We start from the raw sequence: 12,194 nt of genomic DNA, 5'->3' as shown, positions 1-12,194 counted from the left end.
AGATTGTAAAATGTCATCTATTAAGCTATTATATGATTGAAGCTGGTAAGCTTTTTGACCTGCTCTTCTCTGTCCTTCCCTGTAATCTATGTTGGCATTTCTACCAAGATGTGAAAAAATATCTTGCATTTATAAGACAAGTATCAATTTTACAATGTTGCAATTTCAGCCCCAGCAAATACATTCCTTTTGTGCCTAACGACTGCCCTGGGTTTTCCATTCTGCTGGAGCAAACTCTACCAAATTTGTTGTTTTGCCAGTGATGCCATAGCAACATATTCCTGTTCTCCATTCTCCTTGCTTTGCCAGGTTGGTGAAGGGGATGTTGAGACTGCCATGGTAAGAGTGTTTTCATCTGGAGAACAAAAGCAATCTGCACCCTCAGAAAGCTGTCATCATATCTCCTGCAGACTGCTGAGCCATGCCAGCTCAAATCTTTTCTCTGTGGTACTGGATGAAAGCAATGACTCGTGCATCATGAGCTGCTATTTTAAGTTGGATGCTCCAGTTTCTGAAAAAGATCTTTCTGGCAGAACATCTTTGCAATATTTCCACTACAAAAAGCTGCTTTCATCCTCAAATTCTAACGTTTGTTTCTGAGGACTGAACTTATTACAAGCAAATATACTTGCGTGGTCAGGACAGAATCCAGTTGTGAGGGCTGGCAAGAACAGTTCTGCTTTAATCAAAGAAATTGCTCCCCTTCGTCCATTAACTTCCCTGAGTATCTTGTATACCACTTGATGGCCACCCCTGGACTCTTGGAGGATGTCCTAATAGATAGCATCTATTTTAATAAAATAACACAGAAGTATAGTCCTCAGCAAATACACATTGCAGATACTCAATTGCTTTTTGATCAGCCATGTTAAAATAAGGTTGTTAATTTCTTAAGTAGCCTGTAGAACTAAGCATAAAACCAAAACAGAGTGATACGTAATGTGTGGAGCCTAGAAGATGCTACAGTGAAGCCTATGCCTAGTCTCTTCGGAGTATACATGCAATGTGCTTAGTGGTGCCTCTGGTTTTTTAACGCATGGAAGACTGAAGGGTGGCTTCCATGTGGAGACAGTGAACCTCTCAGCAGCTTTGCTTTGTATAAAGCAGTGACTGCTCCCGCACAGCCAGCACCTTTGTACTTGGAAGATCAGCAACTTAGAAGAAACATGGGAAGCTTCAATTTAATACAATCCCTGAAATTTTTCTATCTGTAACACTATGTGACCCTTACTAAAGAAAAAGTCAGGGCATTCAGAGAGTGAAATCTCCATGTTGCTATGGGTGGTGAAGTTTTGAAGGACCCTATCCTACAGGTTGCAGTAACATCAAGTCCAAAGGAGAAAAGAGATGAATGATGAAAAAATATGGGTTTAGCTTTTTAGCTTTTTTTTTTAGTCTCCTCAAAAGACAGTGCATTAAAACTAGACTGGAGTGCCTTGCAGGTGTATTATTGCTTGCTTGAGTTTGCACCCAGAGAAAGCACTTGCTGGAGTCAAGTATCTGCTTTGAAAGGAGTTAAACAAACAGGTCAAAGCTCTGCTTATACTACTATCACATGAGCAAGCCAGTGCTAACTAAGGGGAGGGAAAGACTGTGTGTCTCATCTGTCAGCTATTCTTAATCCTAGCTGTCAGGATGTGACCACATTGTTTTGAGTTTATTCTGAACAGAAAGCTAGTATGTACATCAAAGCCAGCTCTAGTCTGCTGGATTCATCTGATATAGAGAGAGCTTGCTCTTTAACAGGATCAGCTCGTATATAGCTAGCTTACACTGGTAATACCTTCTTCAATACTTTCTGGAGAACCTTGAGATACTGCTTAGAGTTAGTTAATGGGGTAAGCTCCATCCTGAGAAGTACACATTGTGAGATCTCTTTCCCAGGTCAGCTGGATATATTTTAATTAGTTACATTTAAAGGTAAAAACATGTTGCTCCTGCAAGGCAAGTTTGAAAAAACCCTTGTGTCCAGCAAAGTCATGACTCCATATCTAATGTATGATCTATGAAGGGACAGACATTCATAGCAGTGGGGAGAAATGTGTCACAGATAGGGCATGGGTGGATTAGCAAGGTAAACAGTCCAGATAGGACACAATGGTAACACTGAGTGCTCCTGCGTTATCGGGCACCGCAGGGACACTGGAGAAGCTGGCGCTGCTGCCTGCACACATCTCAGTGTCCAGGCACCAGGAGGAGGAAGAAATCAAGGCAAGATACACAGTAAATCCATCATCTTTGAATTAGAAAGGTAAGTTGAATAGCTGATTGAAGAGGCAGAAGCAGAAACACATTGTTTACTCCTTAAAACCTAAAATGTTTCACAGAATTGGAAATAGAATAGGTGACTTTGTAGAATGACAAGGTTTTGGGTTTTTTTTAGCTTTTATTTTATAAAGAGTTTTGCTTTATTCCTAGTGGCTGATAGGGCAGCCAGCCACTAACCTTCTCTAGCCATTTTTTTTGCCTGCTGTAGAGCTGGGTCATATGTCAGTGCTGACCTCACCTTAAATTTTTCTTAATGTAAATAAACATATTTTTAGGATGTGGAACTCAGCACCCTTTTTTATGGCAAGCTCTCTTGACCACCCTGAAATCACAGTTGCTGCCACTGGATTACCACCTTTCTTCACTTCCCTCTACCTTAACTGCACTGTAGATAGCAAATCACACTGATTTTTACCAGCTGGCTATACCTAGAAGTGTTGTTTTGCAGCCCTATAGGCATCAAATAGTGATTGCCTCAGAGATCTTGCAAACTGGTGCATGGTTTCTGCAGGACAAAGACACGTACCATAAAGTATTTTATGGGGCTACTGAATCTACCTAGCCCAAATTTGTGGGAGGTATTATTTTTAAGCTAAAAAATTCAGGGCGATGGGTGATCCTTATTGGTCACAAATGAAATTTTAAATAGTCTTCCCATCCTCCAGGTTAAAATGTCTGCAGACATCAATACGGAAATAACCCAGACACAGATGATCCTGCATCTCACAGGTGACTGTGGTGCTTGGTGGATACAAATAAGAAGGGATTATCCCCTCTTGGAGAAGCTGTTTTGATCAATTCATGTCTAAGCATGAAGCAAGCAAAACATAAATTTTAGGCCTTTCCTGTCAAACATGATGTCTTATTCCACTGGTTTGGAAAAGATCTTAGCTGTTGTTTCCATTAGAACAATATGAAAGCCTTGGGGAAAATTAAATTGGTGAGGGATTCAGTATGTAAAATATACAGAACACTAGAGCGTGAAGAATCACTCTTGCCATGAGTTGGCAGGATTTTTATTCCTTGTTCACAGAAAATTGCATTTTGGGGATTGGTCAGTGTGCCTCCTGGGTGAGCCATTTACTGGCTGGGTGATGCTGTGCCGACCTACCAATCCCCAAATTCCAGGTGCGAATGTGTTGAGAAAATCTAACGCAGAAGGATGCATGCTCCTGTGAAGCAAGATGGTGTCAATTAGTTCATTGCTGGAAAATATAATTCGAAGAATTTTTGGAAGAGGAAATGCCAAGTTTCTAGTTAAACTTGTTGAGTATCTCTGGCAAATTTGAATAAGAAACTTTCTCTGGAGAGACTATAAAAATAACTGCTCAAGCCAAGTAAACAATGTATTCAATGTGACAACTTTTGTCATGATGTCAACTCTGATTTTCACAGATTATGATGAATGCAAGAGTGAGAAGCTAAAATAACACAAAAGGCTTGTAAACATGGGGGGAGTCTGGGAGAGGAACTGGAGTGGGAGAATGAACTAAACCCACAAAGTTAAAGCATATTAAACCTGTAAGGCTTCTTCCAAACATGGCTGCTAGAGCGTTCTCAGTCTGCTTACTTGACTGACTTAACATTCAGCGTGAAAAAAACCTGGAACGGCCAAAGAGTTACATCACTGTGCAGCTAAGAAAGCAGTCTGAGGGCCACAAATGTAATTGTTCTCTCATGCTTCACATACTTGCCGCTGACATCCTGTGCTTAAGTCCTGCATATTGGCAGCGCTTGTATCTTCAGCTCTATCTGGATGTACGGATATGAAACTCACCGACTGCTGCAGCTGGAAAACAGAGATCTCCTCTTATTGGGAAAGACAGCATTTGTCCATAGGTATAATTAGAAATTGCTCTACAGTGTCAGAAAGGACTAATACTATTTTTCTAAGCTACAGGAGGCATAGGCAAACCTCAGATGCACATTCTTAGTTAGCTCAATACAGCATGCCAAACCCATTGTGCAGTGCTGCTTCTGTTCCTGTTCTTGGCCTCACACTAGTGAAGGTTATCCATTAAACCACCGTGCAGGGAAGGGAGGTTGTCCTGAAAGCAGGCTGCATTAACGGAGGCTGGGGCATGGCTGCACAGGTAAGTAGCCTAGCAGAATTTGTCATGTTGAACAGTAGGAGCATGCTTTAAGAGAAGGGCCTGAAACACAGAAGAATAATTCCTATGATAGGCTGACTGCTGTAGATCAGTTTGGAAGAAGTAAATATGGGAAACATTTGCTCTCTTATGTAAACATGCTTACTTTTGTAAAACCTTGGACCTGTCTCAGAAGGGTGAGCTCATGTGCAGCTGAGTAGACTTTAGTTATCTTCCTGTGGATCAGCCTGACTAGTTGCCATGGATGGTTCAATTAACTTAGAAAACCTGTAACCATTCCTACACCCTGCCCATGTACCTCAGTGGTCCACTGGAGCCCTTTTAGTCAGAAGCAAGTTAAAGCGGCCCTCAGGCTACTTTAATATAATACACTGGGGCTAAGCCAGCAGAGACAAAGCTTAAGGCATATATCAGCCTGTGTCAGTGTTGCAACATGGATGTATTTCTTCCTCTGTGCTAACTCTATGGTGTGATGCAATAGCATCTGGTCACATCTCACATGGTGCTTGCCTGCCCTGATTAAAAAGGACTCAGTCAGCCTCATCTTGTTTTCAAGGTAGGTTTCTTTCTCTGTCCTTCTGTTGTCTTAGAGATCTAAAACCTGTAGTTTCTGTCAGTATTTGTTGGGAGGCACTGAGGGACATGGCTGTGTCTCCGTATACAGTCCCACACTCCCTGTGTGACTGATGGGGTAGGAGCTACTGAGGTCCCTGCCTCCAGACGTGGGGGGTTAGAGACCACTGTCTCTAGACTAGGAGGGGCTGAGACACTTGAGAGGATGCAGGCTGTCTGAACAGCCCTGGTTCAAAAGGAGAACCTGGCATTCAGGGGAGAGCAAGACTACTTCCTCCCTGAGGTGGAGCATCAGGCACAGCTGTGCAGGTGAAATCCCACTGAAGTCTGCGGTGAAATTCCCAGTGTTCCTGGCGGCATCTGGATTTGAGCCATGAAACACAAAGAGCGCACTCAATACGGTAGTTGACAGAACTAATAAAAGGGGATCATGAAGATAAAAACAGTGTGTGTTCATTGAACTCAAAGGAAGTAGTTGTATAATTTCCCTATCAAAACAACACCACTACAAGGACCACAGACTTACACTAACATAAACCTGTACTTAAAGGCTGATCAGAAACCTTAAGGTTCTCTTGAAAACAGCAAAATCCTAGCTCAGAGCCTGAAATGCAACACTCTTTATATTCCAGGTAACAAGACAGTCAATAGCACATTAACAGTTAAGTAATAGTTCATAATTAGTGAAAAAATGAAAACTGCAGCAAAGGGCTTATTTGTAGTCTGTTGCTTGCATCAAAATGACATGTTACAGAAAGATGAAGGGAGCCTGTCACAGCCCATTTGAAAAGTCAGTTCTTCTAGACAAGGCTGGCTGCTTTCATCCCTCTTTGCATTATCAGCTGAACTGCTGGCACCAGGTATTCAAAGAATTTCAGAGGGAAGGAGGACAGCACAATATTTCCTTGTCACTGTGATAGATTTCACAGACCATTTGGGCAGTCCATCTAGCATCCTGTCACACAAATTGAAATCTTTGGAAGGCCAACAGGCTTTAAGAACAATACTCAGCTTACTCTAGGACTGGGGTGTTTGGTTGTGACCAGATCCCTCTTGTGCTCCCAGATCACTCACTTTCATCCTTTAAATGTGTTCAGAGGACTGGGGGTTGGGATAGTTCTGCAACAGTCTACCTGGCTTGGTAATTAAAGTGTCCACATCCATTCTTCTTTGTTCCCATGTACCTGTATCTCAGGGAACAGGGTTTCTCTGCTAAAGATGGAGCTACTCCCCAGGCTGCTGTACATCTCAGAGACAATTAACTGTGTTTGCAAAGGCTATTGTGTGTGTGGTGTGTGGTCAGCAGGCATGGTGTTAGTAGAGATCCTGGGCTTCACCAGAGGGGCAGGTTTGGCACTCATGACTGGAGGTGAGACAAGCTGCCGTGCCAAGTGATGTGGGCACCCCTCCTTCGGGGTGCTGGAAACCAGCCAGTAACTTAGCAAGATCTTTGAAGTATCAAGCTGCTGACAGTGCTATTTAAGATTGGTAAACAGGCATCCTATTTAAACCGTGGTTAGGGAAGGATCCTTAGTGCTTGAGAAAGGGAGTGCTGTCAATCTAGAGTCTGGGGAGCACAGGAGCCCAAAGGACTGCCTAGCTCCCTGCAAAGTGGCCATGCAGTCAAAGCCTACTCCTCTTTCTGGATTAAATATCTGAGTCACCTCTATGTTGCACAGTCCAGAGCCCATTATGTAGCTACATTTCCCCAGTGGATATTTTTCCTTAACACCTAAAACGTTACCCTTCCATTCACATGCTCCAAACTCACACCTTCCAGATGGAAATGGAAAGTATTGCTGAGCACAGTGCTATGTTTTCTACCCCGTGTCACAAAGCCGGTGGCATGCTGGTATGAACAAGCCTGGTCTCTGTACAATTTGTATGTACTTTTAAAAATTTTTCCATGTGTTTGGGATTGAAGCTGTTTTATGAATAAGACTGAAAATACAGTCCTATCTATTGTCTTCCCTCTTTTTAATTACCTCTCAACATCTGACTGCATGCTGTTTCTCAGTAGTACAGCACAATGTGTCAGACACGTACAAACTTCGGCCCTCTGCACTTCAATGACACCCTGATTAAACTCAAAGGACCCTTTAAACAGCACCCTGATTTTGAAAACATCCCAGAGCAGATACATCAGTAAACAATTAGAGGCACTGTCCTCAGTTCTCATGGGTTAATTCTTCCTCTCTTCCATTGCCTATTCCCAAGGCATAGCTTGCAAATGCTTCTAACACTGCCATACTCTGCTTATTTTTATTTTCAAGTTGGAAAAGTGCACACTCCCCAGCAAAGACCATAAGACCATTTCCATGGAAACTCCAAGCTTTCAAACTGCATCCATCTTTCTGTCACTTTGCCCAAGGAAGTGATACTTTAGAGAGGGCAAAATGGCTTCTTGCCTACTTGGAAATCCAACAGCTCATTTTTCCCAGTCTTTTCTTCAAACAGTTTATCTTTTAGGGAGACATCAACTACAGACAACTTGTGGAATCCCTTTTCTTGGCCATTATTAGGATGCATGCAAAGAGTTGTGCTGTAATATGTCACCTCTAAGTGACTAGGTGTAGCTAACCATATTTCTAGGCTCCCATTAGGAACAAAAGAGACCTCTGACTTGTTTCAAGAACTTGTTCTCCTATAGAGGGAAAACCATTATTTTCCCTTGACTGTTTTGGAGAAGTACTGGGTAGCACAGGGCTTGCTTGTTTGTTTGGTATACACTATCATGCTTTCTGCTGATTTTAAAGAAGGTACCCAAACTTGCCCAGTCAAACTTGCCAAGCTGTACCTGCTCAGGCCCTTTACCTTGTGCTGTGCAAAGATTCAAACCAGAGGCTTTCCCATACTCCTCCTTACAAGGAGGAAGCAGGAGGTGAAACACTAAGTGACTAAGTGTATGAGTGACTCCTCAATAAGAAGGTTAGTTTAAAACTGTACACTTTGCTCATTTAACTTTTTTCTTTTTGTGTGAGGAAATATAAAACGCCACTGTAAAATTGTGCTTTGGCCTGTGGGAATAATATCCTAGAAATAACAGCTGTACTTAAATTCTAGCAGCTTAAGATCTCTGTGGGGCTGCTTCTTTCCCTGCAAGGCCTATAATTAGCCATCCATTATGGCATTGAGCGGTAATCCTGAGGAAGCCCATATTTCCCCTCAAGCACTGTATCCCAAACGTGTCGGTAAGCAGGTTGGGATACTACTCTGAAGTTCATCCTCCTGCTCAACATAGGCATTTCAGGGGGTTGGAGAAAGGGCTCTGCAGCAGGGACACCTTGTGGGACACCTCATTGCTCTCAGATGTTTTGTATTGTGTCTCACACTGCAAACATGGGATTGTTACACTCTCTGAAAGCTCTGGTGGCATGATTCGGACTGCTTGCCACCTATCTTTTTGCTCTACAGTGGGAAAAGAAAGTAGCTTCCCATTTAGGAAGGATGGGAATCCGTTAAGCCAAGCATACCTTTCCTCTGGGATGGGAAAATTTCCTCAGCCTTTGGATCAAACATGACTGCTTTGGGGATGGGGATAGCTCAATGGTGCTGCTCCAGGTCTAGCAGCCTGTGCCTCCAAGACAGGTGATGTTTTCCCAGCACAACCAGAGGGGATACTTCCAGGGAGCTTTATTGGTCAAACTGAAGACTGTGTTCAGGTTGGGTGAAATGGCTCATATGAAGAAGACCTAACTAAAGACATTTCTTCATATTTTTGGGAAAAATTTTAGCTTCTTTTCTCAGATAAAGTACAATAAAAATATAAACCGTTTCACTGAACAAATCTTACATTTGAATCAGTTTGTATTTTCCAAAGCCTTTTCCCAGTTTTATTGTCTAAAACTCTCTTCCAAATTAGAATTAAATTTGTCAATGATGTTTTCAGTTGCTTAGAAACAGTGTTGGCAGAGTTTATGTGCGTGTTTGTGAGCAAAATACTGCTGAAAAGACTGCCCCTTTCTGTGTGTAACCTTTATTAATGATGGTGTAAACTACTCTGTAAAAGGGGCTTGAAGAACTCTGTGGTAGTGAACATGCAGATGATAAGACACAGTTAAGGTGCTGAGACCAGTGTACAGGCAGATGTGCCTGATTACATCTCTTTTATAACTTCCTCTGAACTACTACTACTAAACTTATATTTAGAAAAGACATGAAATCCTTCTGATGTTAATTATCAAGAGCATAGGGTCTCCAACGCTCAGCAACATCAGGAATATTGTTTCAAGACACGTCTTATGTCTGTAGCTTTGAGTGCAAGGTAAAGAAAATAATGTTTTTTACAAACACTTCATTACTACAGATCAATGCCACCCCACACTCAAATTTGCTTTTCCCAGATTTAACGTAATACAAACAAAGAGGGTTACCATAAAGTACTGGAAATCTGAGGTCAAGGGAATGAAGGCATGTAGGGGGTGTAATTTTCTGCTAGACTTTTAAATGTGGTTATTCCTGACAATATTGTATGTTGATCCTCACCAGCCTACTAGGAGACGCTCTAAAGACAAATCCACCAGCTGCCTCAGATGCAGATATACTTTAATTTCACTTTGTCATATATTTTTAGTGAAGAAATTGGTACAGAGGGAAGCAAGGCTTTGCTAAAAGAAGAGGTCAAGTTTCTCTGAAATTCCCGATGATCTTCCTCTCCATGATAACACTGGGTTGGAGGTTTGGACAAAGTTTAGATTAAATCTCTAGACACTGCAATAAGTCAAGCTTGGAAAAAAAGCACTTTGCATTACCAGTTAGGCACACTTTCTTCATCTAGCAGTTGCAGTACATATTGAAGTAAATCTCATATTACTTGTTCAGTAATGTCACAGGCCTGATCTTGTTCCAGGCTTCTCTGGAAACACAGGGGTAAGCTGCACAAGGCACAGGAAATTTATATTTAAAAAAAAATAGAATGAGCTCACTGTTCCTATGTTCAGTGTTTGGAGCTGGAGCTCAAAACCCCCTGCTTTGATCCTGCCCTCAGCCAATTCTTTGGTGTTCTGTTATCAGTCTGATTTTCTCAAAAGTGTGTAAAGAGTCAATGATGGGTTCATATTTGCGATATTAAAAGTATCTGGGAACCACCATGGAAGCAAGAAAGAAGAAATGCACTTGGGGAAAAAGAAGTCATCTGATGACCAGAGAAATGATCAGGAGCTTTCTGGAGTTGTTAGTTAAGCAATTCTTCTAGTTGCTGTACTCCATAAGGGCTCAACACAGCTGCCCACACACAGGTGCCTGGTGCCACCTGAGATGTCCTATAACACCCTTCCTGGCCCCAGGTTGCCTCTCCAAAGGACTGCAGGTCCCCTTTGAGTCCTGTGTCAAACTGGCCAGCCTCACGTGAACAACTTACATAGCACATCTTAAATGGTAGTAGCTAGACATAGGCAGGCAAATTAATACAGCTCTTCAGAAGGATCTTTTACTCATTTAAAATCACAGGTAGAAAAAAGAAGCAACACTGAAAGATCTCATCCTTAAGACCACATGAAAGCAAGATGCAGAGCAATTTTCTGATTTCAGGTTGTGAAAGTAGTCAGGGAAATAAAGCAGGTATAAACTTCCAGTAGCTGGTGCCCACACAATTACTTATTCCTACATGAACTGAGGGTGAAAGTACTATTTTTCTGATGTCATGCTCTTGCAGGTCACCAGAGAAAAGTATCTCATCATGTGAAAAACTGCCATACAAACTAGCTATGATTTTACCTATAAACTGAATATATATGTAGGGGTTATATGGTATAATAAATAAAAGTCAACAAAGACACTGTTCCTCTAACTTTAAAGCAGACCTGCATTTTGACCACAGGATAAAAAATCTGAGGCCTCATACAATAGACCCAAAGGGTAAAAGAGGACAGGGTGGAGAGGCAGAGACAAATGTGGAAATGCCTCATTTCCCTGAGCAAACAGAGCCTGTTAAGTGTGAGCATAGTGACCATAACACCTTTACAGCTCTTCCTGAATATGTCGTTATCAAAACCTTTTCATGATGGCAGTGTGCGCTTACAGCTCAGAAAGCCAACCGTATTCTGGGCTGCATCAAAAGAAGTGTGACCAGCAGGTCAAAGGAGGTGATCCTGCCTCTTCCCTCTGCTCTCGTGAGACCTCACTTGGAGTATTGTGTGCAGTTCTGGTGCCCTCAACATAAAAAGGACATGGAACTGTTAGAACAAGTCCAGAGGAGGGCCACGAGGATGATCAGGGGACTGGGCACCTCCCATATGAAGACAGGCTGAGAAAGTTGGGGCTGTTCAGCCTGGAGAAGAGAAGGCTGCATGGAGACCTCAGAGCAGCCTTCTAGTATCTGAAGAGGGCCTACAGGGTTGCTGGTGAGGGACTCTTCATTAGGGACTGTAGTGATAGGACAAGAGGTAATGGGTTCAAACTTAAACAGCAGAGGTTTAGATTGGATATAAGGGAGAAATTCTGTATAGTTAGGGTGGTGAGGTACTGGAATGGGTTGCCCAGGGAGGTTGTGAATGCTCCATCCCTGGCAGTGTTCAAGGCCAGGTTGGATGAAGCCTTGGGTGATATGGTTTAGTGGGTTGTGCCCCTGCCCATGGCAGGAGGGTTGGGACTAGATGATTTTAAGGTCCTTTCCAACCCTAACTATTCTATGATTCTATGGTTCTATGATGACCATGATTAAGGTGCATGTTGCACAGGAAAGAAAGAAGCTAAGGAGCAAAACTGTCATTGCACAGGCAACCTCAATTGTGTACTGACCAGTGCTGCACCTAAAACTGTTTGGCAACTATTTTACAGTGTAGGCAAACATTTGAGTTTAGTGTTACACATGCTGGGTGTTGTACAGTACACAAATAAAGACTGTCTCTTCCTCAAAGATCTTACAGTCTGAAAGATAAGAAGATGAAAGAAGGGAAGATGAGTAACTGGGGGGACTGCGGGAGGGGTTCACCTCAGTTAAAACATAAAAACCTGGAAATGATTCAAAGAACATACAGAATTTGGTACTGGAAGTGCATATTTTTTATGTATGAAAGTCTTGCTGTTAAGAAAAAAAGGTGAAGCTGTTGACATTTGTTTGCATCTGGTTTTGTTAGGACTTAGCACATTGCTGCTACTTCTGACACCCCCACGGCCGTCTGCACAAAGCCAAACACTCTTGATCAAACCCTGGTCCTGCTCTGAGGGAAACCCTCACGTAACATTGCCCTGGTATCCCATGAACTTGTTGGATTTTGACCTTGATAGGTGCTAGAGGGAAAG

At 42.4% G+C, this 12,194-nt stretch overlaps 1 protein-coding gene across 4 annotated transcripts in view; it reads right to left on the bottom strand.

Moving 5' to 3' along the window:
- EDAR (ectodysplasin A receptor) overlaps positions 1-12,194 on the bottom strand; it is a 76,236-nt gene that overhangs the window by 43,447 nt on the left and 20,595 nt on the right. Inside the window, exon 1 of one of the 4 annotated variants that reach the window (XM_031051154.2) lies at positions 3,959-4,039. The exons of the other annotated variants lie outside the window; for them this stretch is intronic. Within the exon in view, the coding sequence (XP_030907014.1) occupies positions 3,959-3,991 (33 nt within the window). The 5' untranslated portion in view covers positions 3,992-4,039. Of the gene's footprint in view, positions 1-3,958; positions 4,040-12,194 lie in introns of those variants that run through there. 4 annotated transcript variants of the gene reach the window in all.

This window comes from Melopsittacus undulatus, chromosome 2 (genome assembly GCF_012275295.1).
Source record: "Melopsittacus undulatus isolate bMelUnd1 chromosome 2, bMelUnd1.mat.Z, whole genome shotgun sequence".
NCBI classification, from domain to species: Eukaryota; Metazoa; Chordata; class Aves; order Psittaciformes; family Psittaculidae; genus Melopsittacus; species Melopsittacus undulatus.
Note: the sequence above shows the minus strand (reverse complement) of the source record. Positions and strands in the feature narration are given on the sequence as shown.